The sequence below is a fragment of the Acinonyx jubatus genome, chromosome E4 (genome assembly GCF_027475565.1).
Source record: "Acinonyx jubatus isolate Ajub_Pintada_27869175 chromosome E4, VMU_Ajub_asm_v1.0, whole genome shotgun sequence".
Classification (NCBI taxonomy): Eukaryota; Metazoa; Chordata; class Mammalia; order Carnivora; family Felidae; genus Acinonyx; species Acinonyx jubatus.
Genome location: NC_069395.1, coordinates 14,186,481 through 14,212,411, shown reverse-complemented (window position 1 = coordinate 14,212,411; position 25,931 = coordinate 14,186,481). Strand labels below are relative to the sequence as shown.

Here is a 25,931-nt window from a genome sequence, read left to right as displayed (position 1 = left end):
AAAAATTAAAATACAGCATCATTTACTTTTGTTAACGTATTTAATTTTGTCGATACATTTCTGTGAAGAGCACACTGAATAAATATAGTCCACGTCATTAACTAGCACTCTAATGAACAGTTATCCTGTCCCAATTTATTAACAGCTGTTCAAAAATGCAGGGATTAATAGTTTCATTTATTTTTGGCAAACCTGCAAAATGACAAATAGTTTTATATCTGTTGCAAATTAGATCTCCTTCTCCAATACCAGATGACATGATGGGGAAGACTGAGCAAACCCAATCCTTGAACATCTCTGGATCTTTAGAAGATCAAATAAAGAACAGCTATAATTCTATTTGTTACAGCTAGAACACAATACAGTGATCTGTATCATCATGGAAACATGAATATGCTCTGTATTAAAGTAAATAAGAATGTTCTTCTAACTTAATGGAAGACAGTTGACATGAATGTGTGTGTGTGAGAGAGAGAGAGAGAGAGAGAGAGAATGTGATGGGATTTGTTGTTTTTCTGATAAAATCTATTGTCATTATTTTCATGTTAGGAGACTCTTTACTACTAATCAGGGGAGAGGACAGCAAAGAAAAAAAAGGTTGATTTCTTTCTTCTCACTATTAGTTGCTAACATAAGAAATAGAACAACAGCATCCAGGGATTATCAAATTATTTGACACTAAGTAAATAAATAATGTAATGCTACTAAGAACTAAGTAAAAGTGAATTAACACATGTTTTTAAAAGGCATTTAAAGATATTAAGTAGAATTTAATAATAACAATAAGAATGTTTTTACTTAATTTCAAATTATATATCAGACAGTTGGATGATTTAGCCCTTTGTGCCTCAGAAGAATAAATGACAAAAATCATGTAAGTAAAGAATCAGAATAGATTAAAGAAAAAAAGATACCAGATCTAAAAGGAAAGGCCCTGATATGATCAAAATAATTCAATAAAATTGCTGATAATTTTTGTCTATCAATCCTTTTGTATGGAGTCTTAGAACTACAGGGGCACCTGGGTGGCTCAGTCGGTTGGGCAGACGACTTTGGCTCAGTTCATGATCTCACAGGTCGAAGGCTCATGAGTCCGAGACCTGCATCGAGCTCTGTGCTGACATCTCAGAGCCTGGAGCCTGCTTCCGATTCTGTGACTCCCTCTCTCTCTCTGCCCCTCCCCTGCTTGCGCTCTCTCTGTCTCTCTCTCAAAAATAAATAAACATTAAAATTTTTTTTAAAGAATAATAAAGACTAATCATAAGTATAAAGAAGTATTTAAAAAAGCAAGATATTTTCAAGAATGGTACATGATTTAGTATCAGGCATCACTTAATATATGTTTTACTAACTTTTGCTTTGGGAAGCTTTAGACACAATATGAAAATATGAAATTATTTAATTGGAGTTTTAAATGAGGTGAAAGCAGAGGAAAAGAACTTTCTAACTTTGAGAAGTATAAAATTATATTTGACTAATGAAATAAAAAAATGGAAGGCTTGGATACCAAGTCTGGAATTAAAAAGAAAGATATGGGTTAAAGCAATAAATCTAGATGCCACTAGTGTTTCTATAAAACACTTAGATGCACTGCCCCCAAGGTTGAGCTGAGTGTGTGAATGAGTGTGAATATGTGTGAGTGCGTGTCTCATTTTGGCTAACAATCTACTGCAGGCAATGACCACTCAAAAATTATGCCTGTTAATTATTAAATATTGACAGTGATACGTAGTAAGTAGTGGTTTTAAAAAAATAAAATTGTGTCTTTCATGTATTTATTTTTTAAAAGAATTTTGTGTTTCCCTAAGTTTTTATTTGTGTTTTCAAAGGTTTTAGGGTATGTAAAAACGACAACACAAAGAAGAGACTCTGAGACGCTCATTCAATGTTAGATGAGGGATAGATAATATACAGTAAACTTAAGACTAAATGCCACAGTAAGAAAATGGATAGAGAACTTTTTTAAAGTTCATTTAGTTATTTTGACAGAGAGTATGAGTGGAGGAGGGGCAGAGAGAGCGAGAGAGAGAGAGAGAGGGAGAAAGAGTATCCCAAACATGCTCCTTGCTGTCAGCGCGGAGCCCAATGAGGGGCTCGACTTCATGCACCGTGATATCATGACATGGGCCAAAACCAAGAGTCAGATGCTTAGTTGATGGAGCCACCCAGGTGCCCCATGAAAATGGACAGAGAACTCTTCAGAAATAGAAGGACGGCTAGAAAATAAAACCTCACAGACTAATGACACGGAAATGTCAGATGGGAATAATCAAAAATATATAAACAACGCGGATGAATGCAAGACAGGAAACCATTAACCTCAAGCACTGCGAGGCAAAATCTTGGTGGATCACAGCAAACGAATATAAGAGGATAATGTTATGGTGAAAAATTTTCACACCACTCAGTGTCTGATACACCGGCTCCAGGATAAGGGCTTCCCCCCAGGGAATAAAAAATGGAAGCAGCAAACTAAAAGGAAGATGAGTGGCACTAATATTGCTTGAATCAATGAGATTATATCATACCTCTGTTTATAATTTGAGTTTAAGTTAGTTTACATTATATCTATGTTAAGAATGAGTCCAAAGTTTGATGCCAGGACCCATTAAGTATCATGACTGAGAAGATGGAGAATGTTAACGATGTTTACAACAAACACAGGAGCAAAGAAAACACATTTGTATTTCATTAATAACTCTGTGGATATGATTAATGGCATGTTATGCCGAGCACTGCTGATGGCGGCTGAAGCTCGGGAGCGATGTGTGAAGAGTGAGAAGCCAGTTGGGGAACCCAGAGGAACACTGCCCTTTCGGGAGAAAGAAGCGCAGGATACCGTGACAGAGTCCACTGCTGATGAGGTAGGGCTTCCTGAGAGAACTGACTGGAATTATTGAAGTACGTTGGTTGTTTAAAGGAGACTTTAATAGGTTGTCACCTCTCGGGTACTGTTAGCCATAAAAGAAGTCTCAGAGTTGGAAGAGACACAATTGCCCTGTGCCCATCACCGACTGAAAGAGCCTAGACGAACAGTAAAGTGGATGTGGCCAAAAAAAAAAAAAAAAAAAAGAGACATAGGGTCAACTGGATGCCTGGAACACTACCGAATCGCATTCTACCCCTTTATGGAGGTCTTGAAGATTCTCCTGCGGAGCTGAGGGCGAGAGGTAGTACACCCCACAGGCGACAGCCATCACTGCACGGCCCTGGATTCATTCAGGGCATCCGCGAGGACTGCCCACCCGAGGAGCCTGCCTCAGAATCTCAGCTTTGAGTCATTAACGGCAGACCACTTGTGCATTTATCTTTTCGTACCTGCCTGCTATGTTTTGCAAGGAAATGATCCTAAAATTTATTGATTTAATGCCTCGCAGTTCTCTCTTCTAACCTTTATATTTTCCACAAGTTGAGAAAGGGAAGTGCAGTCAGTCATCCAAAAGGGGTAAGAAAAGTCAGGACGATATTAAAAATACTAGGAAGAAAATGGCTTTCAAGAGAGAAACGGAGAAAAACACATATAAATAAGGAAGGTGAAGAATTTTGTGCCTTGCGCTTAATAAAACTGGTAACAAAAATTAAACTTGAGTGAGTCTTTCTCTCCTTGGGCTGATTTCACCTTTACAAACTGCCCCGTGCCAAGCACAAATGTTACTCTTAGAAACACAAGAAAACATACTGCATCCACAAAACAAGACACGGAGGATCTATGAAATGAATGTTCCAGGAAACAAGGTGAGCTCTTGGAAATGAAAAGTGTAAGGGAATTTTTTTTTTTTTAATCAATAAAAGGTTTGGGATATAACATTGATAAAATCGCCCAGAAATCTTTGAAGACAACAACATATAAAAGAGAAGTTAAGAAAAATTGGAGGACCGTTGGAGGGCACTCCAACATCCAAATCGCAAGAGAGCAGAGAAAATGGAAACCATCGAGAACTACAGGCACTAGAGTAATGCCTTCAAAATCCTGGGGCAAAAATGGTTCTCAAATCAGAATTCAATGACCAGCTGAATCAATCAGTGTAAGACTAGAATAAACAGATTTTCAGACACACAAAGTCCCACAGATGTAACCACGACTGTTCTCTTTCTCAGAAAGCTCAGGAGGAATCATGGCGTGGGACCCAGGGAACAGGGAAATCCCATGTCAGAGAGTCGAGGGAAATCCCCAGGGCGGTAACGAAGAGAGATCGCAGGATATCAGCTGTGCAGCAGGTCCAGACGGCAAACAGTTCAGAATCGATTGAGAAATGAACAGCTCCAAGAGGGATGCCACCACGAAAAAGAACTGAGAGGAACCACACTGCTTTGTGGTGGTTGATGAACTGGGGTGAGGCACACAGAAAACAAAGCAATGAAAAACAAGACAGCTATCTCCGTGACAACAGGAAAATTATACATCTATGAATAATATTCACATACATAATCACATTAATGCAAACAATGAATATTGATTTGGTCGGACGATTATGATATAGCTGCTAGAGAGAGAGAGAGAGAAATGAAGATACCGTGTGTGTGTGCGTGTGTAAGGCATACAGCAGGAAGTCAGTAGGTAGTATCAAACTAAGAACTTCAAGAAATAGTAATATAAGCATGTAATTTAGGTTGATACTAGAAGAAATGGCTAAAAGGGTTGAACGTGTTTTCTTCTGCAGGGTAAACTCGGACAACGGGGAAGGACAGGTCTCGGGCCTGCTGTCCGTTGTTATAAGTCTTATAGAATGATTTGACATTCTAAACTAGGTACAAGAAAAATATAATAAAAACATAACATTTAACAAGTGCTTAGGAAACACGCATGTGGAAGTAACAATGCCACACTTGGAAAGAAAATGGCTTTCAAGAAACATGGAAAAATACATGTAAATAAGCTAACATTTGAGCTTTTCCATTTTAAATGCCCTACAGGCATTGACTCACCTATTTCTCACAACAATGTTATGGGGCAGGTACTACCATCTTCTCTGTTTCACAGATAAGTAAACTGAGGGACAGAGAGGTTAAGGATTTTGCTCAGGATCACCTAGCTGGTGAGTGGAGAAGTGGGAACAAGAAGGCAGGCCCTCTAACTGTAGAGGCCCCTCCGTGGACTCAATCAGAGCACTTTACTGCTGCGGATTCAATTTTAAATTCATTCTACAAGTATTTTATGTAACAAATAATTTTTTTACATCATCTTCTTAGCTTGCTTCCGTATATATTTTTTTAAGTTTATTTATTTATTTTTGAGAGAGAGAGAGAGAGAGGGAGCACAAGTGGGGGAGGGACAGAGGGAGGGAGACAGAGAATCCAAGCAGACTCCAGGCTCTCAGCTGTCAGCACACAGCCCAACAAGGGGCTCGAACCCATGAACCAGGGGATCATGACCTGAGCCGAAGTCGGACGCTTAACCGACTGAGCCACCCAGGCGCCCCTGTAATGAATATTTATTGTCCACGCATCAGGCATTGTTTTTGGTATTGGGGATACACCAGTATGAAAAGCAAAGGCCTGCCCTCATGAAGCTTAAAGAGAAGGGGGACAGGGACAATCAGGAGACAGATTAAGCAGAGTTTAATGGTCCCCGTGGACAGAGCTTTTTTCACACTGAGGAGACAGACTTGACGGAGATGGGAAGCTATAAAGATAGCTGCAGGGAGAGGGAACAAACCGCACGTGCTAGGGCCCTGAGGCTTGAGTGGGGTCCATGTGCTAGGGGAACAGGAAGCTGGGGGAACAGGATGAAGACCACCGTGCAGGAGTAGAAGAGTAAGACTAAGTAAAGTGGGAGAAGATGACAGGGAGGAAGCAACGAAGGGCTGGGCCTGATCACAGATGGCCTTGATGGCCAACATAAAGACTTTGAAATGATATGGAAAGCCAAGGGGGGATTTTATTTAAAATTTATTAGAGAAGATCTTTATTGAGGTGTAGTTGACATAAGCAAAATGCACAGTTAAATGTACAATTGGATAAGCTCTGACATAGGTATATACATGTGAAACCATCCTCACAGTCGAGACAACAAAGATACTCATCAACCCAACAGTTTCTTTATGCCCTCTGGTAACCTTCTCTCCAGTGCCTCCCTGGCCCTCGTCCCATGCCCATGCAACGACTCATCTGCTTCCTGCCAGGTTAACATGCTCTTGATGCCCACTATTTTAGATCGTCTTTTGAAAAGCCTCATGAATCACACATCATTGTTATTATCACTTTATATAGACAAGGGTTGTTTAAATTTACCTAAATCTTTACCAGTTTATTGGCTCTGCATTCATTCTTGCATCTCAGACTTTCCTTGGGAGATCCTTTTTTGGAAACACATCTTTTAAAAATTCTTCTAGCCAAGGTCTGTTGGTAGTAAATGTCCTTCGTTTTTGAACATCTGAAAATGTGTTTACTTCAAGTTCACACAGGAAAGATGTTCTTCTAGGTTGCCAATCTATGTTCACTTAGTCCACTGTGTTCTAGTTTCATTGTTGCTACCAAGAAATCTGATGGATAGCTAGCATTCCTTAGTAGACAATTTATCCTTTCTTTCTGGATTCTTTTCAGATCTTCTCTTATTTTTGGTGTACTACAGCATATACTACTAGGTATGGGTTTATGTTTATTTATTCCACTTAGTATTAGTTGTGCTTTCTGTATGTGCAGCTGTGGATCTGTAACATTTGTCAGTTTGGGGAATTCTTAGCCAGTATCTCTTTAAATACCAGGCTTTTTCCCCCCTTTTTTTTAGCATTTTTATATTCTTTATCAAAGACTCTGATTAAACATATCTTAGACTTTTTTCTGTGTCTCTTAACCACTCTTTCATTTTTCCAACTCCTTGTGTTTTTATGCTATATTCTGGTCTATTTCGTGGACATATCTCCATTTCACTGATTACCTCTTTAATAATCATATTTCTCATTTCTGGTGATTATCTGGCTTTTATTAAACTTTGCCTATTAATGCCAATAGTGATCTGCTGCCTGCTCATTTTATTTCCATAAATATTTCATCCATAGTTATTTGTAATTGATACATGTACATTTTATCCTGATTATGGTTATAATTTTAGGATCTCACATTCTTAGGGGTAAGTGTATTGGTTTTGCTTTGACTATCACTGATGGTCAACTTACATGTTTGACAGTTCTTGACTGCCTAACTTAGGCAAGCTAGTGGGTTCTCAGTTGACTTTAATTTGTACAACGTTGTACTTTAAAGCTGTATTGCTTGCTTGGGAACGTTAAACACAGCAGCTAGTGCACTAGCAATGGGAAGTCATGGAGGCAATGGTCTGCGGTCAGTTATCCTGTTAAAATTTGAGCAAGTGTAAATCTAAGGGCGGTAGTTCTGATCAATATTCCAATTGCCATTTTCATCTAAATAAAAATTAAGTCTTCAGAAACACCACATGCAAAATTTGAAAATGTACGTCTGAAACAATCAACTGAGAATAATAATAATTCTGTTAAAGGGGAAAAAAATAACACTGACTCAGCAATATAAAATGAACAAGAATCTAGAAGCACATCTTAAAAACAACATATTTTCTATATATTCATCTTTATATTTTTAGTATAAAAACACATGTTGCTTCTCAGAAGGTCTAAGTACCATTTAAGTTTGGGGAAAAAGACTAATTCTTCTTTTTTAAGTTAAAAAATAAAATGATTATTGTAAATCCTGACCTAATATTCATCAGTTATGAGAAACAGAAACTTTCTTTTCTTTTTAAAATTCATTATTTTTTACCAGCTTTAAAAAATATAGAAATAAAATGGTGTCTCTCTATTCATTACTAGTAATCTTGAAATATATTCTAATAAACGATGCATAAAATATTTCAAACTCTTTGGAACCAGAGTCAACCCAACTATAATTCAGCCCACTCCTATTGGTATGCAAAACAAGACAAAACAAAACAAAACGAGAGAGAGAGAGAGAGAGAGAGAGAGAGGGAGAGAGAGAGAGACATATAATCAGAAATAGAAGTGATTTTGAACTGCTTACCTGCTGGCTGTTTTCACAGAACAGTTTTTCTTGTGTCCTCTTTCAGCTCGGTTATCTCTCAGAAGCTGATGCTACATAACGTGTCAAGACAAAGTTGTAGAAACAAAAATATTTTCATTATATTATTTTTAAGTAGAAAAAGTTCTCATTCAAAGGGACACTATTTGTTCACTTGCAGTGCTTTTCTTCCTCCCCCCCCCCCCCCCCCCCCGCCCACTGGTTTCTCTCAAAACAAAGACCGTGATTTTTGCTAGGGACGCCATGGACACTCTTGTAAAACTGTTAGTAAGAGTTGGCAGTCCAGTGCTTTCCCGGCAGCAAAATCGCTCTTACAGCCACTTCATTACAGTCCACAACCAGAGGTTCTAGAACTCAGCTCTAATCCTGGTTCTCTGGAGTTGTCTTGGTTAAAGGAACATAACCTCTCTTGCCAATGGCCTCTGCCATTGCGTTCAAGTGTGAATTTTTTGAGACTTTGTCATTTCTCCTGACATAAAAGATCTAATACTATTTTCTCTGTATCTACTGGCCTAACATGGTAAAGAAACACACTTAAAACATTCTTTTTCAAAGAAATTATTGGCTTGGAAATATATAATTAGAAAGTATGTATATGTATTTGATCGCCTCCTCAAAATGCTTCACCATCCACTTCCTTTCACACTTGCTTTACCCTAACTAATTGGAAAGAAAAAAAACAAAACAGAATAGTCAATACTCTTTACTATGTGTTCACTCAAACTGTAGCTTATCTTATTTATGCAGAAATATAATTATACACAAGGCTGGGCCAAAAAGAAGTTGCATAGCATATTAGAAATGAACCCTAACACACAACAGAAATCGTGGAAGTAATAATGCAGGATAGGTCTACGTTCTAATCCCAGCTGTGCCAGTAACTAACAAGTTACCAGGTTTTAACAACAGATTTACCACTTACAAACTGTGTAATCTCAGGCAAAGTACTTAACCTCCACATCCATCCGTAAAATGGGAGATAATAATAGTATCTACCTGTAGGGCCACTGTGAATGTTAAACAAGATAAACCATGTGAAATGCTTCGCACCATGACCAAAACATAAGTGCTGAGAAAATGGTTCAAATGCTACCATTATGATTATGATTAATGAACCTGGGTGTCAGTGGGTATTGTCTGACCAGGATCAATACCTTTTGATAAAAAAATGCTGTGAACTATTTAATGACATTATTTAGAATCAGTTATAAAGACATATAGCCATCTTCGAGAAGGAATATAACTTAATTAGATCACCAAGAACAGGAATGTCTTAACTAAGTGTATCTTAAAACTCTCTTAAATACCTACTTCTTTCCTTCCCCACTACCACCTTCCTAGTCCAGACTATCATTGTCTCTTGCTTGCAGCGGCCTCCCTGACTCCAGACTCGCTCCCATCCAATTCATTCTCCACACTGCAGCCAGTAATTCTAAAATTAGATCTGGCTACATTACTCTCTGCAGATAAACCCCCAAGTCTTGTATAAGGCTTCCATGGCCATTCATAACTTGATTACATTTCTAAACTCCTAATTTATCACGCTTCCTCCTACTTCCAACCTAACCTTCTTACTTCTTCTTTTTAAAAACTCTAATTCCAGCTAACACGCAGGTTAAATATTAGTATCGGGTGTACAATATAGTGATTTGACAATTCTACGTGCTCATTGTGCTAAGTGTACTTACTCTTAATCCCCTGGTCTATTTCACCCGTCCTTCCACCCACCTCTCCTCTGGTGATGGTCACTAACCCCCTTCTTTCGAAATTACATATCCTGGTCACCCTGAGCCCCTTAGACTGGGCTGTGTCCCACATTCTTGCTCACCTGTGGCCCTTGGCTTCCGTTATGCATTGTGCTTGCACCTCCAAGGTCCAGCACAATGTCTGGAACATTTTTAGTGCTCAATAAATATTTGTTGAATGAATGAATGATTGAATAAGTGAGATAAAGATATAGGGAGTGAGATCTAGTACCTGATAGGTAGTGAAGCTAGAGCTCATTATTACTACTTACAGAAAATGGCAACAACCATTTATCTTAAGTCCATTAATCTGAAAGTGTTTCAATTTAGAAACACTTCGTACCATGAAAACTAAATTGTTTCTGAAAATAAAAATACTTAATTACTTTGGCATTTCTAAGTCTAGTGCCTTTAAAATATATATATATACAAACCAACATTTGTGACACAGATAGCTAGAGGTGAGATGATAAAATCTCTACCTCCACCTGAAATGAATAGTAGTTAACTAACTTTTCTAATTTTAAGATAAAAGACAGATATGTGCACACTCTTCCTGAAGTTTGTGTGAAAGCAGTGAAAACAAAGAACTCAAAATCCCCAACACAACAGTCTGGGATAAGAAAAGAATGCTACAGTTCAGTTTTGAAAATGCAACAGTAATGGCCCAAATAAATATTAGACTGTCCCTAGTAGGTCTGGATAGTTCTCAGAGAGGGTACCATCTGGATCAGCTTAAACAAGCTAGCACCTTCTGTGAACTCTGATGTTAGAGCTCTTTCTATGAGACTTATATGAGAATTTCTTTTCTTCCTCAAATGTATAGTTTTGATGGGCTTTGTGTATAAAAAGAGACACACACTGGAATTATTTAATACAATACTCCTATGTTAAAAAGCCATCACAAATTTTCTCACTGTATCAGCACAACTCTAATTCTGGGTATATCTTTTGCAACTTTAAAATCAACCTCAGATAGGGGTGCCTGGGTGGCTCAGTGGGGTTAAGCTTTGGCTCAGGCCACGATCTCGTGGTTTGTGGGTTTGAGCCCCGCATTGGGCTCTGTGCTGACAGCTCGGAGCCTGGAGCCTGTTTTGGATTCTGTGTCTCCCTCTCTCTCTGCCCCTCCCCTGCTTGTGCTCTGTCTCTCTTCTCTCTCAAAAATAAACATTAAAAACATTTTTAAATCAAACTCAGATAAAAAAAAATATAAACTCAGATCTATGGGTCATGAATCTCATAAGTGAATATGGGAGTCTAGATCCTTTAAGGGGCAAAGATGAAAAAATCCAGAATGTTATTAGAATAGAAAGTATATATTTGTATTTGAGAGCTTCTCAACACATTTCTGCTATGCCCCAAAGAACAAGAGAAAGGATGGAAGAGAGTGGGGTGGGCTAGGGGGCGGAATCAGGCCATGAATTCAAGATAAAAGACACAGGGTCCTTGAGCTCTAATAAGTAAGAGTAGATCCTCAGGGTTTTTTGAGAAATTCCTCCCTCTCCTTACTGATAATTCTTCTGTTTCCTTGGACTACTATCAGTGTCACAAGTGAGGTCAATTTTCAGGATTCTGACTCGACAACGTCAACTCTGATTAATAACAGAACTTCTGAATATGGTGCGAAGTGCTTCTTACCTTCCAACTTTCAGATTGCTGGACTTAGGCCAGACGGAGACACAATTCCCTGATTAGTGACCTGCAGATGTATATTAAAGAATGACTCGCATAAGAATTATGTTAAAATTCATTAACACAAAACCTAGTACAACGTGAGGTTTCCGAAAGGTGCACAATTTTTAAAACTGCTGAACTAAACCAGGAAGGGAAGTGTTCCTCGTGGATGATGGTTCTTACTGTGAGAAAGGGAGCTGGGAACTGCCGTGGCTATTCATGATATTTTTACGGGCTTCACTACAAATTTCAAATCTCTAGCACAAGAGAAGAAGCCAAGAGAAGAAGTCTTCTTCCACAGCAATCCTCTCTTTACCACCTGATATTCAGAGGCGCTCAAGAGCATGTGTGTTCCTTGTTAGCAGCCACTTCTCAGTAATTTCTCAAATGTCTACAGAACTTCAAGTCTCGTCACACGTGGGCTCTCAGTGTCCTCACCTTAAAAGGAGAACTAGCACCCAAACTGTGATCTGTGATTCCTGAAGATACTTGTAAATTCAGTCAAAATGTCAAATCATTATGTTCAAAGAGGAAAAATCAGGATTAAGTCAGATGAAGCAAAACAAACAAACAAAAAAATGATGCTTCATATAGCTGTCGCTCTCTCTTTCCTTCCATTTCTGAACCGACTTTCATATTTCTCTTGAGCCCTTTATAACTGCCCTCTCTGTGGTTTTCTCAAATATTTCACAACATACTGCCATTATTGCTTTCCTGCCCCAGATTAGAACCACCACAAGGGAAAAGCTATGTTGTTTTTCTAAACACCTTCTTTTGTAAGGAGAGAGAGTACCTGACTGATAATGGTTGACAGGTAATAGTCATTTAGTGAATGTGTAATAAAAGAGTGAGAAGTACGCAAGGTATTAATGATTATGGGATTTAGCCCTAAAGAACAGAAAGAAGAATCCTAAGACAGGGGAAGTAGAAAGGAGTGGGATTTAAAAAAAAAAAGAAGCGGGGTTAATGTTATCATTTCTGTAGGTTGAGAAGTTGGTGTGGGAAAAATAAAAGGTGATCATGCCTGCTAACAGTAATTCATTCAACAGGGTGAAGGATTTTACCCTCTTTACGGTGTTGCATTTCATCGCTCGCATCTAGGGTTAGCAAAGTTTCCTGCGCTAGAGTTAGATTTGAGTTGAATTAAGAAATTCCTACCCTCAAAATGTAAGTGGTCTGTATGTATATTTGTATACGTACACACAGGTACAGCCATTCCTCATTATTCATGGATTCCATATTTCTGAATTTGCCTATTGGCTAAAATTTATGTGTAATGCTAAGATCGATACTTCCGGCACTTTTGCAGTCCTTCACAAACATGTGCACGGTGGTAAAAATTTGGGTCCCCTGTCATACGTTCTCCACTGAGGTCTGACAAGCGGATGCACTGTCTTCTTGTTTCAGCTTTCAGAGTGTAAACGAGTGTCTTTGTTGCAGTCTATTTAGTGCCACTTTTTTTTGCATTTTTCTGCTCTGGTTTTTGATTTTATCGTTTAATATGGTCCTCAGGCAGGGGGCACCTGGGTGGCTCATTTGGTTAAGTGCCCAACTTCGCTCAGGTCATGATCTCAGTTGGTGAGTTCGTGTCCTGGATCGGGCTCTGGGCCGACAGCTCAGAGCCTAGAGCCTGCTTCAGATTCTGTGTCTCCCTCTCCCTCTGCCCCTCACCCGCTCACACTCTGTCTCTCAATAATAAATAAACATTAAAAAAATAATAAATAAAAAAATGGTCCTCAGGTATAGTACGGAAGTGTAGTCAAGTGCTCCCAAGTGCAAGGCTGCGAGGGACCTTACAGAGGAAACACGGGCATTAAAGAAGCTTTCATCAGGTATTAAGAATCAATGATACATATTAAATCAGCTATTGTTAAACACAGAACACACATGAAACAAGAAAAGGTCTTGATCAGTAACTGAAAATGTCCTGGCCTCTCATGAACTCAACCTTGTATTTTCCCTCCAGAGCAGTGTTTCGATATTTGCTACTTTCGTGTTCACATCGACTTTATAGAACATAGCTACTGCAGGTAATAAGAATCTACTGTGTTCATTAATTAATAACCTACATTCAATAATTAATAACCTGAAATTAATAACCTACATTAATTAACAACCTACATCAAAATGTGAAATGATGTATCAAAGTTTAAGCAAAAGGCTGATGCAAAAATTGGTAAAAAGAAAAAACCCAAAAACAAAAAACATCAAGCAACTTTCTTCTCTATAGAGAAGGCAAGTTTCTTCTCTATTAGCTATTAGTTGATTCTTTAACTGCAGGAAAAAAAAAAGCTTGACTGGAAACAACCAGTTATACTGTGAAATAAAATACAACTTTATAACATCACTTTAGTATTTCTAAAGGGTAGAAAAGAAGCTTTAAAAATTGTATTTGGAGATAATCTATATTCTGATGCGACTTACTACCAGAAGCAGAATCTTCTTGTAAGCTTTGTACACAGAGGGGCATGAACCATGCAGGAAAGCAGGAAGTCTAATTTTTACATTATGAATAATAAGATGACAACGTCAAAGATATAACTTAGTTTGGTTAATTTCCAAATCTTTAGAAATACTGGTCCTTACTATACTATTGATGTGAGAAATATCTTTTAAAGGGGATAATTGCTCTCATGGAAAAGAGCAAGTTTACAAGCTACCTTTAAAACTGAATTCACATGATATTTTTCTTTAATTAGGTTTCTGTGTATTAGGAAATAAGTATAGTTTATAATGAAGTATTTAGCAACCCCCTTTAAAAAACATTTTTTTTAATATTTATTTATTTTTGAGACAGAGAGAGACAGAGCACGAGCAGGGAAGGGGCAGAGAGAGAGGGAGACACAGAATGTGAAGCAGGCTCCAGGCTCTGAGCTGTCAGCACAGAGCCTGATGCGGGGCTCGAACTCACGAACTGTGAGATCATGACCCGAGCCGAAGTTGGACGCTTAACTGACTGAGCCACCCAGGCGCCCCTAAAAAATTTTTTAAAGGTGCTTAAAAAATTCTTTTTTGAGTTTATTTATTTTGAAAGAGACCGTGGGGGAGGGGCAAAGGGAGAGAGGAAGAGAGAGAGAATTCCAAGCAGGCTCCGCACTGACAGAACAGAGCCTAATGTAGGGCTTGAACTCACAAACCATGAGATCATGACCTGAGCTGAAGTCAGACGCATAATTGACTGAGCCACCCAGGTGCCCTTATCACCCTCCTTTACGAGCAAAAGGTTGTGTATATACAACCAACTGTGGACCTACTGGCCAGCTTAAGAAATAAAATATCACAAATATATTAATGTTGTCAATTATCATTACCAACTACAACCCCCTCTTTGTCTACCTACCACCTGTCACAGAAAATGATCCCTGTGGATGTGAGGTTTTTCATTCTCATGTATTTAAAGGTATTTTTTACATATCATGTTTTTGACCCACTTAAAAACAACTTTTATAATTCAGAATGAAAAAAAGAAACTCAACAAGGATGCAAAGTCTAAAATGCATAAGCTTTAAAACTCATCAAAGCCTTAAGCCCTAAATTGCCTTAGCACACTGCAGAGAGAAGATGAATACATTCAAGGGAAAAAGAAAGTTAAGTACTTATTTTATATGTAAAGTTAACTGAAATGAATGCCAAGTTTTTTGTTACGGTGACCAATCGCCGTGCTGCCATGTTTTATTAAGCAATAAAAAAAGAAATCTCACTTAAAAATATAACATAAACTTGTAAGAAACTATCACGACCTTCTGAACTTCAAAAGTAAAAATATTCTCGTTTGCTGATCTTATGTCGGCTGCAAATCAACTTTTTAAGCATGTATCTTGACACCTTAACTTCGTGAAAAACAAATATAAATGGTAGAGTCCTATAAACAAGTGAACCCCAGAGTCTTTCCATGGGGGGGACATATGTAACTGAGGAACGTGGTGGTAAGCACTCTGATGTTTACAGAGCATCATTCATTTGGTCAGTGTCTTAAGCACTGGCACAATTAACTCCTTTTTAAATAAGCTGGGATTTCTATCTTTTATTATAGAGCTGATCCACGACCTTGAAGGGAGAGCTATAAATATTTGAAAGAGACTAAGTAACTTCTCTTTGGATTACAATGCTCCTTACCTGGCCATGCTCTGTCTTAGTGGCAGGGCTAAACCAATGGCTGTAGAGGAAAGAGAAAAGGAGTTAGCATGAACCTAACTACAAGCGCATGCTCTCACATGATCAATCTGCATGCGCTTTAAGAAACGTATTCACCACCAACAACGGAGCCTTAAATATGCTTTATTTTAATGGATATTTCATGTAATTCTAGACTTACACCAATTTTGACAGAATTGTAAGAGTGCTCATAACCCAGTAATTTTCAATTTAATAAGCAAACTCAGTTAGAATTACATTTCCATTTAATTATGTTAACATAAACTGCTGGGACTGTATCCATTTTATGAATCAATTCTGGTTATAAAATCTTCAAATGCTATCATTTACCACAACTTAATTATAGCATCGTTACAACAAATTATGACTTCTGGATTGCTGGAGTTTTAAAAAACATTAAAAATACAAGAATATTATATCCTCTGGCTATGCCCCCAGGAACAATCACGCAAAGCCCTTGAATCATGTGAATTCTGGAGCATCAGCTGAAGGTACCTTGAACCTATTCCTTCCATTGTGATAACAACTTGGGCTCTGGCTGTTGTCAATGACAACATTCAAAACATAGGAGTCCCTGCACAGTTGAGCCTCCCCTTCTCCCGCTGTCCTTGCCCTGCATGGTCCACCTATATTGTTTCGGCTGCTCCTTGGATCCTTAATACTTGACCCATCTGCTGACACCTTTTCAATGGGAGTGGTTATTAGCTATGTGCCCAGTCCTTTGGCAGTATTCAGCATCAAAACTACTTGTCAACACCAAGGAACAGGAAATCGAGAGAAATTTTAGTGGCAAATAAGCCACTAAAAGCCCACAGGGAACGACACCAATATTAATGCTATTTGTTTTTTTCGAGAACAATAATATTGGGTATTTTTATGTACCAAGTACTCTTTAGAAACATGACATGTATTATTTCTTACCCTCGTCAAAACCTTACAAGGTCATTCTCATGTTCCAGATGCAGAAATGAGACATTAAGGCTATTTGCCCACAGTGTGCGTTCAGAGGACAAGACACTTCTATTACAAAGGGCACATTGCCTTAGACTTCTATGTAATCTCTAGCCTCTGTGGTACTAACACCTGGGAATAAACAGCCTCTACATTCGTAGGAGTTGTCTATGCTCTTCCTGGAACATTTCTTGAGCTCAAAGACAGTGATGCTCTTTGGCAGGTCATTCTACTTTGACGTGGAAATGGACGCTCATTGGTATCTGTAAATGACATCTGGATTAATTACCAACTAGAAGCAAATTATTTATTGCAGTTATCTGGACAACTTGACTAATGCATTTCCCCTCTGTTATGGACTGTGCCTTTACATGACCAATGTATGATTTACTAAATCATGATGTGTAAGTGAATCCATTCAGAGTTCAAGACAGACCAACAGATTTAGCATAACAGAGCAAAACTATCCATTGATATGTTTTTAGATTACACACTATAATTAACTTTTGAGAAACAACCACTGTTTATGTTTTAGTATAGTATCAGAGAATATCCACAATGATCTGAAATGAAAAGGCTATTAAAATACTCCTTCCTTTTCCAACTAGTTATTATCCGTGAGGCTGGATTTGCTTCATGTGCTTCCACCAAAACAACAGATTACCACAAGCTGAAAGTGGAAGCAGCAACGAATCTAAACTGTCATCTATGAAGCCAGACATTAAAGTGATTTGTGCAAAAAATGGCATGTTCTCACTAATTTTTTTTGGGGGGGGGGAGATCGTTAATTTTCATAAAAACATACTATTTGTATTAACATGTAATGGGCTTCCTGTATATATTTTTAAGTGTTCATTCATTTTTGTGAAAGAGAATGTCAGCAGGAGACGGGGAGAGACAGAGGGGGACAGAGGATCCAAAGCGAGCTCTGAGCTGACAGCAGCGAGCCCTATGGGCGACTCAAACTCACGACCGCGAGATCATGACCTGAGCCAAAGTCAGACGCTTATCCACTTGAGCCACCCAGGCGCCCCTTTTAGTAAATACGTAAATACCTCAAATATTCCTTTTGTTACAAAGCAAGTCTTCATCTAGCTAGTTCACTAGCTCAGTGAACAGCAGTCCCATCCTTCCAGTGGACAACTCAATTCAGCTTGGATACCTTTCTCTTTCATATTCAAACCTTGCAGCAAGTTGCAAGTTTTCTTGTACCTACTAACTCTAATCCATTTATCATACTGCACAGCTAGAGTGATGCTGGAGCTAATTCTTGAATATTTAGTTATCCACACCCTTACCTCAAGCAAACAAATAAATAAACACAAGTGAACCAAAGTCTGAAGTGGCTTTGCACTGCTCCTAGGAGAAAGAATCCCTAAATGGCCCCCGACGCTTAGCATCATGTCTTTGCCCAACGTTTCACTCAGTAATCCCTCCTTCTCTCACATTGTGCTCACTCGCTAGCCTTCCCTTACACTGCCTGAACAGACAGTAATTCTCTCTGCTTGAAATGCTCTTCTCATCCCCATTCACTTGAATCTTCGAGGTCCCATCTGAAGCTTGTGGTATGTAAGGAAGCCTTCCCTAGCTAGATGTCTAGTTGCAATTCGTTTTTATTTATTTAATAAAAAGCTTTAATGTTTATTTATTTTTGAGACAGAGAGAGACACAGAGCGTGAGCAGGGGAGGGGAAAAAAGAGAGGGAGACACAGAATCTCAAGCAGACTCCAGGCTCTGAGCTGTCAGCACAGAGCCCGATGTGGGGCTCAAACTCATGAACTGCAAGCTCATGACCTGAGCTGAGTCGGATGTTTAACGGACTGAGCTGAGTCAGATGTTTAACTGACTGAGGCACTGACAGGTGCCCCTAAAATTATTTTTTTAAAAGTTATCTTTTAGAGTACTTAGCTCACTAACAATGTGTTTGTGTGTTAGTGTCTAGATACACATTTATGCGTGTGCTTCCTGATTAATGTCTATTACCTCTATTAGGCTATGCCAGGAGAACAGTGATGAGCACATAGTAGGCCCTCACAGATATTTTCTGAATGAATAAGTAAATGAATGACTTGAGATACAGGGCAGAGTTTTAACAACTAGAGGTACCATGTCACTCTATGAAACGAGAAGAATAGCAGCACTGGCCTACATGGTCTTTAGGATTCTTTTGGGTTCTCATGTTTTGTGGACCAGATGACCAGGAAGTAACAATATCCCTCATTCATATATTTTTCTCTGGAACTAAACGTCAATTGTAAAACAATGCCCAAGAGAGCCTTCTAGAACTTCATCTCTTTTATTAAACTACAAATGTAAATCCAGCCTGGTGTGGTTGCTAAATCATGGGTTTTAGAATCAGAAAGATCGAAGTTTGAATACTCTGGCACTTACTAGCTGGGTGAACTCTGACAAATTACTTTTATTTTCTGAGTCTTGGAGCAATAAGTGATTTATAAGAGAACTATGCATTTGGTTATTCAGGTGATCTAAATGTATTTCGCATATATATTTGGTCTTCTTCCATGATTCCTGGCTCACAGCTCCCCAAACCCTTGGAATTTCCAAAGCATTGAGAGTGAAAAATTGTTATATTAATGAGGTGGCTTTTGGACCCTACCTAAGGATGGGAGCTAATTGTCAAGGGAACCAACCTTGGATTGGATCTTTCCAATCCAAGAAGTTGGATCTTTCAGTCCCAATTCCTGACCTCTGGGGCAGGGAGAAGGCTGGAGGTTGAATCCTTCCCCAAGGCCAATGATTCAATCAATCACGCCTATGTAATAAAGCCTCCATAAAAATCCCCAAAGGCAAGGTTTGGAGAGCTTCCAGATAGGGGAGCAGGTGAAGATGTGGGGAGAATGGCATTCCTGGAGAGGGCATGGGAGCTCCACACCCCTACTCCGTACTTTGCCCTATGTATCTCTTCCATCTGGCTGTTCCTGAGTTATGTTCTTTTATAATAAACTGGTAACCTAGTAAGTAAAACATTTCTCTGAATTCTGTGAGCAAATTAAATAAACCCAAGGAGGGTGCTGTGGGGACCTCTGATTTACAGCCAGTCGGAAGCACAGGTAACCACCTGGACTTGAAATTGGTGTCCTCAGTTGGAGGCGGTTGTTGGAACCTCCAATTTGCATCTGGTAGGTCAGAAGCATAGGTAACAGCCTAGGTTTGTGAGTGGAATCTGGAGATGTGGGAGGTTAGGGGGCAAGGCAGCCTCGCAGGACTGGACCCTTAACTTGTGGAATCTGATGCTATCTCCAAGCACCTAGTGTCAAAACTGAGTTGAAGCAGGACAGCCAGCTGATTTCCTGGCGACTTGCTTGTTGTCGTGAGGAAAAGCCTCCCAACATTTGGTGACCAGAAGTGTCAGAGATGAAGTGTTCTGTATGAGTGTCAAAGAAGACGTAAGAGAAGAAAAGGTAGGAAGGAAAAATCTGAGTTTTTCCATTACATTTGTCTTCCTCATCTATGCAATAAAATGAAGCCCACCTCTCTTTACAGTATTGGGAAGCTTAAACAAGGCTAAGAACCTGGCATAGAGTAGGTGTTTAAAACAAATATTAATTTTCTTCTCCTGTAGTACACAGTGGAATAGAGTAATATGTGAACTTTTATTCTCTGAATTTTTGTGAGAACTACCTATTTATTCCTAAATGTCAATAGAGACAACAATGTTCATACGTAATATTTACAGGTTCCCCCAACAGGTTTAGCATGTTATCAAATACATACTAGATGCTGAACATATTGGTTTTTTTAATTGACTTTTGGTTGAGCAGAATATAGTGTGTGACTTTCCAAAGTCAAATTATCTATAAAATGGGGGTGTCATCACTGCTTCAGAGAGGCACTAAAAACACCGGAGAGACTGATGCATGTGAAAATACTTGGAAAAATAAAATACACTATCCAGATAAAGCATTACCATCGTCATCATCATCATCATCATCATCATCATCATCATCCTAAATGTTTTATACCCGGTTTAATAATTTGTCTGTAGTTTACATAAGTAGCTTGAATAATACCTTATATAAGAAGGACTGTTCTTATCCTTATTCCATAACTAAAAATCATGACACATGAAAGCTAAAATGACTTTCCAAGGGAAACACAGTAAATCAGAGGAGGAATTGATCGGGTATATTTTATTTATCTCAATCTGAAGTTAAAGCCATTTTTACTATAAAGCAATAGATGCTAAATTTCAAAGTATAAAAGTATTCCCAATGAACTAACCTTTAATCCAGGCAAATCTTGCTTCAAGCAAACTTGATATTTATACAAAAGATAAGATAAAGTGTAAATATTTGCTTTATGAAGGAATTCATCATAGGATTATAGGTAGTTACCCACTTGCATTTAAAGTAAGTTTTGATTTACATATAATGCCTCAGGTAAATGTCCTATACTTTAAAATAAAATAAAAGCAAATATGGATATCATTTAAAAGTCAACTAATATTTCATATTTACTCTATTTATTAATTTTTTTAATGTTTATTTATTTTTGAGAGAGAGAGACAGAGACAGAGAGCTAGCAGGGGAGGAGCAGAGAGAGAGGGACGCACAAAATCCGAAGCAGGCTCCAGGCTCTGAGCTGTCAGCACAGAGCCTGATGCAGGGCTTGAACTCAAAACTGTGAGATCATGACCTGAACTGAAGTTGGATGCTTAACTTACTGAGTCACCCAGGCACCCCTTCATATTTACTCAACTTAAAAACAGGTATCTCATAAGTGAATGGAAAAAAGGAAAAAATTCTGGAACCATTTAGGGTTAGTCCAGAAAGGAAGGTAGAGTGAATAAAAAGTAACCCCACAAGAAGCCTTAAATATTTTAAAGAATATGTAGTCATATATTTTTTCTGCATATTAATATTTGTATTTTCAGAAAGTCAACAGAATAATTAAATGTGAATTTCAAAACTTAACATGTTATTTTTTCTTAGAACCTAGATACAGATTTCTCTGCTTTAGCTGGATTCAGGTTCTTTTTAAAAAAATTTTTTTTTTCTTTTTTAGTGTTTATTTACTTTTTGAGAGACAGAGAGAGGCAGAGTGTGAGCAGGGGAAGGGCAGAGACAGAGGGAGACACAGAATCCAAAGCAGGTTCCAGGCTCCGAGCTGTCAGTACAGAGCCTGATGTGGGGCTCAAATTCATGAACACTGAGATCATGACCTGTGCCAAAGTCAGAAGCTTAACTGACTGAGCCACCCAGGCGTTCCTGGATTCAGATTCTTGTTGCTTTTTGTGTACCTTTCTATGGTTATTTTAATGGCTGTTTCATTTATCTGGGCTAAATATTTTCTATTAAAAGAGACCTAAAGTATATTAACAACTGGACTATAAATACACAATGCATACACAATTATAAAGAGTTATGCAAAATATAGATATGTGACTAGTACAATGTTAAGTATTACTTTATTAAAACAATCAGACTTTCATAATTCTGCAAGACTTCTCAAAAACCACACAGATACCTGTGTCAGTTTACCTTTAAGACTGAGATTTCCACATTCTGAGGGGTGCAGCAAAGTTGGCTGTTCACCAAATTTCTATAAGTAATTCTTTTTTACAATTGAAATTATTGCCAAATATAATTTTTATAGAAACTACCCAAACTTTTATTGGCCAACCTCCACTACTCTCATAAACTGAGCTGAAAACTTTGAGTGAGGTGCGCTCTTGCATATTGAGCACCACGCTGGGCATTCCTTCTATTAAGGAAAAAACATCCTTTTTCACTTCCCAGCTCAGCAGCCCTTTTTCTTTTGAATGGTCATTTCTAGGCCGCTCTCCACCACCCTTTGTTGATCATGCGAGCCTATAACCACATAGTTTCAAAACTGAAGTTCCTAAACATTATTATGTTAGAGCCTGTAAAATAGTTTTTCCTTTACTCATTAGAATCTGTTTTTAAGTCTGAAATTCTATGAAGTAAAATTATTTTAAGTACTCCTATTTCAGACTGTTTAGACGGTGATCTTCTAAAGCAAAACAAATATTGACTTAGACGAATCACAGTTAACTGAAAGTAGTTTACTTCCAGTTAAGAGTTCCTGAATATTTAGTAATTTAATGACCATTTCTAGCCATTCGTCCAGGTCAGTTATTACAGCTTGGAGGTAAACTGTAGAAGGGATCACACAAAACCATGGTTAATCTGTGCTTTCCCTATACTTTTGTGCCAGTGGCAGGAAGGGGTGAGTCTTCCCATCACTAGCCAGTAGTGGAACTGGGTAAACTTGACCCCAGAGCCTATGCTTTGATGTGTAAGGCATTCTGCGTGTACTGTAAGAATCTTAAAGAAGAACGAGACGAAGTCTCTAACTCATGGTCCACTAAGGTGAATGAAACATGTGTATAGCAACTATATTCTAGAGAATAATGTGATAAATACTATAACCAAGTAGAGATAAATAACTAAAGGGAGAATATAGAAGGTATAGAGAATTGCTGGTGGGAATTTTGTGGAAAATTCCAGGGATTCCTTAGAGGACATTGTGGCTGATGTTGCCTCCTCAATAGCCCTGGGACTGCCTACTTCTCCAGACTTCTGGTAATGTCGGTAAATTAAACTGCGATTTGTTTAAACCATTATTCGTAGAACATTCCATTACTTTTTTCTGAAAGTCTATACACACTGGTCTTCAACCATTTCTCAGTACATGTTGTCTGATGCAGTTATGAAAATATCCTCACATATTTTCAGTAGATATCTAAAATTTTTCACCATAAAAGTTAAATATTTGCAAATATTAGTTTCTATAAATTACATATGTTAACATTTTAAAATAAAACCATCATGCCATTCTTAAATATACCCATTGGAGTCCAAATATCACTGTGGTTTGATATCCACCTTCAATGCATTTAAAAACAAAACAAAACAAAACACCATGAAAATCACTTCTTTAAAAGTTGAAAATTTTACATGGCTTATTTTTCTCCTTGAACTCCTTGGATTTCCAATATCGCTGTTGCACAGAAGTTTATCCTAATGTTATATATTTTTATGTTTGAAAGCCATATATTAGTAACCCTGCCATATTCCTCTGCAACAATGATCTGTGTCTTATCTGTCTATCTATCATCTATCTATCTATCTGTCTATCTATCTATCTATCTATCTATCTATCTAATTTTCTTAAATTTCTGTGACTATAAAACTAGAGTTTTAAAATTATTTTGATGAACTGATCAGCAATACAGATTAAGGTTAGTTGATAACAGTTATTTAAGATCTGAAAAAGTCACTGGTATTTAATTAATGAAATTAACATAAGTGTATTTTGATAGTTCCAAACATAAATGAATACAATTTTATTAGGAATAGCATAATAAACTTTTCCCCAAACTAATTCGTGTAGTCATTGATGAATATTACCTTTAGCATCAATTCTATTCATATTTTTTATTTTTATCAATTTGAGTGCTCAGAAACCTTGTTCACATAACTTGGTAAATGGAAATAAAAAGAATCTGGTTAGAGCAGTTATTTGATTACTGAACTCCTTTAGAGATTTATACCAAAAATCACACAATGATTTTTAGATAAAGGCGTATTTTTAACAATCTACCAGCTGCTGAAAACAAAGAATTAGAAACAATCTACCTAATTTGCAAAAGGCTTTGTAATTTGGTCATTAGATTCAATCTGTCCACATCAATATCAGCACAGTATTTGGAATGTCCCTCTGTTTGAAACCCAAAAGGATTTTATGCTGTGAAACAAGGTGCCAAAGGGTAGGACTTGGGGGTGAGGGGTGTCTTTTTCTTCCAAAGTTGCAGAAAGGCAGTTGTGAAAAATAGGAATCAGCAAAATTGCAGGGGCTAATTATTTCAGAAAAGAAGGTGTGTGTGTGTGTATACATGCAAAGGAATCCGGACATTGACTCCCTTAAAATTCTTGACCAGGATTCCCTAGGAAATTATTTGCATATCTTGAGGGTATAAATACCTTGTTTTTTCTACTATGAGACTGAGTCAGTTTTATGTATCTGATTTTATCATAGGGAGTAGGTTGAATGAAAGTATGGACTTAATTATCTGGGCAAGAAAGTTGGGGAAGCATATATCTAAAACTACATCTGGCCAACTTTGAACACTGACCATATACGTTCTCTTGTTAAAGGAAATGGTAGAAAATTTCACCTGTTGCATTTCCTTCCCAGGACAATGAAGCAGACAAACTGAAGCAAAGTGTGGTCGGTTTTGAAACTGACCAGAGAAAGAGACTAGTCCCCAGAAGGGTACTAATAGGTAATTCAACTGGGGCTGTGTGTATCTATGTGTAGTACAAAGTGTGCCTGTGTACTTACTTATTTGTGTAAAATAAAATACTCACAATGCTGTATTCTATGGTGTCACCCAAAACGAAACTTGTAGAACGAAGCCTACAAGGCACCTTGTTCATTTGCCCTACATAGTAAGGGGCAGGCCTGAAGAAACGGATGAAAACATAGATTTGTTGAAAGAGGTACTTTCAGCGTATAGATTACAATTCAATTTTAATGAGAGACTCATAATTAGGGAGCTGCAGGTGGGAAGATCTGGTTTGGAATTCCTATGTGGAAGCAGGCAGTGGCATGGAGGTTAGACTTCACGGGGCCTTGACTACCATGACTAGGGCTCTGGTCTAAACCTTCCTCAGAGTGCCTCTCTGACAAAGAGGGTGAGCACGCTGACTAGAGGTTTCTTAAAGACTGGTACCTATCCTCTGGAGGTCACTGTTTCACATGGCGTCGGGGCAGAAGTCTTTAAGCTAAAAGCTAAGTAAGGATATAGGAAGAACATCAAGGCCAGTAGCATTTCCAGGCAAGGAATTGCAACCACAAACACAAGAGAACCTACTCCATTTTTGAAGGAACCCTAATGCCTAAACAAACAACTTGGCCACCTTTGACTTTAGTCTGTGACTTTAAATTCCTGCTGATGTCCACTAACCAGAAAGGGGCTGCTAGGAACTAAGATGGTGACAGAGGAGGCTACTGAACTCCTTTCTTCTATGAACACACCATTTTCTAGCTATACATGGAATGATTTCCTTGTGAGAAATCCAGAAACTAGTTGAGTGACTCCTATACATCGGGAAGATGAGAAAACACCCATGTCAAAGTGGGTAGGAAAGGCTAAACACACTCTCACCATAAATCCCACACTGGCACTAAGCCATACACTCAGGAGGGACCCTCCGACTCCCAACTTCTCCCTGAGGAGCAAAGGTTTTGGAAGACACATCTAGTGTCCCAACTTTGAAGACTCCTACCCTTGGATGGGGCCCCAAAACACCTTGCTCTGAAAGCCAACGGGGCTTGTGTTCATGACACTTACAGGACTATAGTAAACAAAGAAGCAGTTCTTAATGGGCATGTGAGCACTTACCACAGCAA

The 25,931-nt window shown here is 38.2% G+C and overlaps 1 protein-coding gene across 3 annotated transcripts in view; it reads right to left on the bottom strand.

The window, feature by feature from the left end:
* GPATCH2 (G-patch domain containing 2) overlaps window positions 1–25,931 on the bottom strand; it is a 176,717-nt gene that overhangs the window by 36,334 nt on the left and 114,452 nt on the right. For all 3 annotated transcript variants that reach the window (XM_027074979.2, XM_027074980.2, XM_053209504.1), the window contains exons 7-8: window positions 15,543–15,582; window positions 7,990–8,060 (exon numbers count right to left, since the gene is read on the bottom strand). In XM_027074979.2, the coding sequence (XP_026930780.2) occupies window positions 7,990–8,060; window positions 15,543–15,582 (111 nt within the window). The remainder of the gene's footprint in view (window positions 1–7,989; window positions 8,061–15,542; window positions 15,583–25,931) is intronic.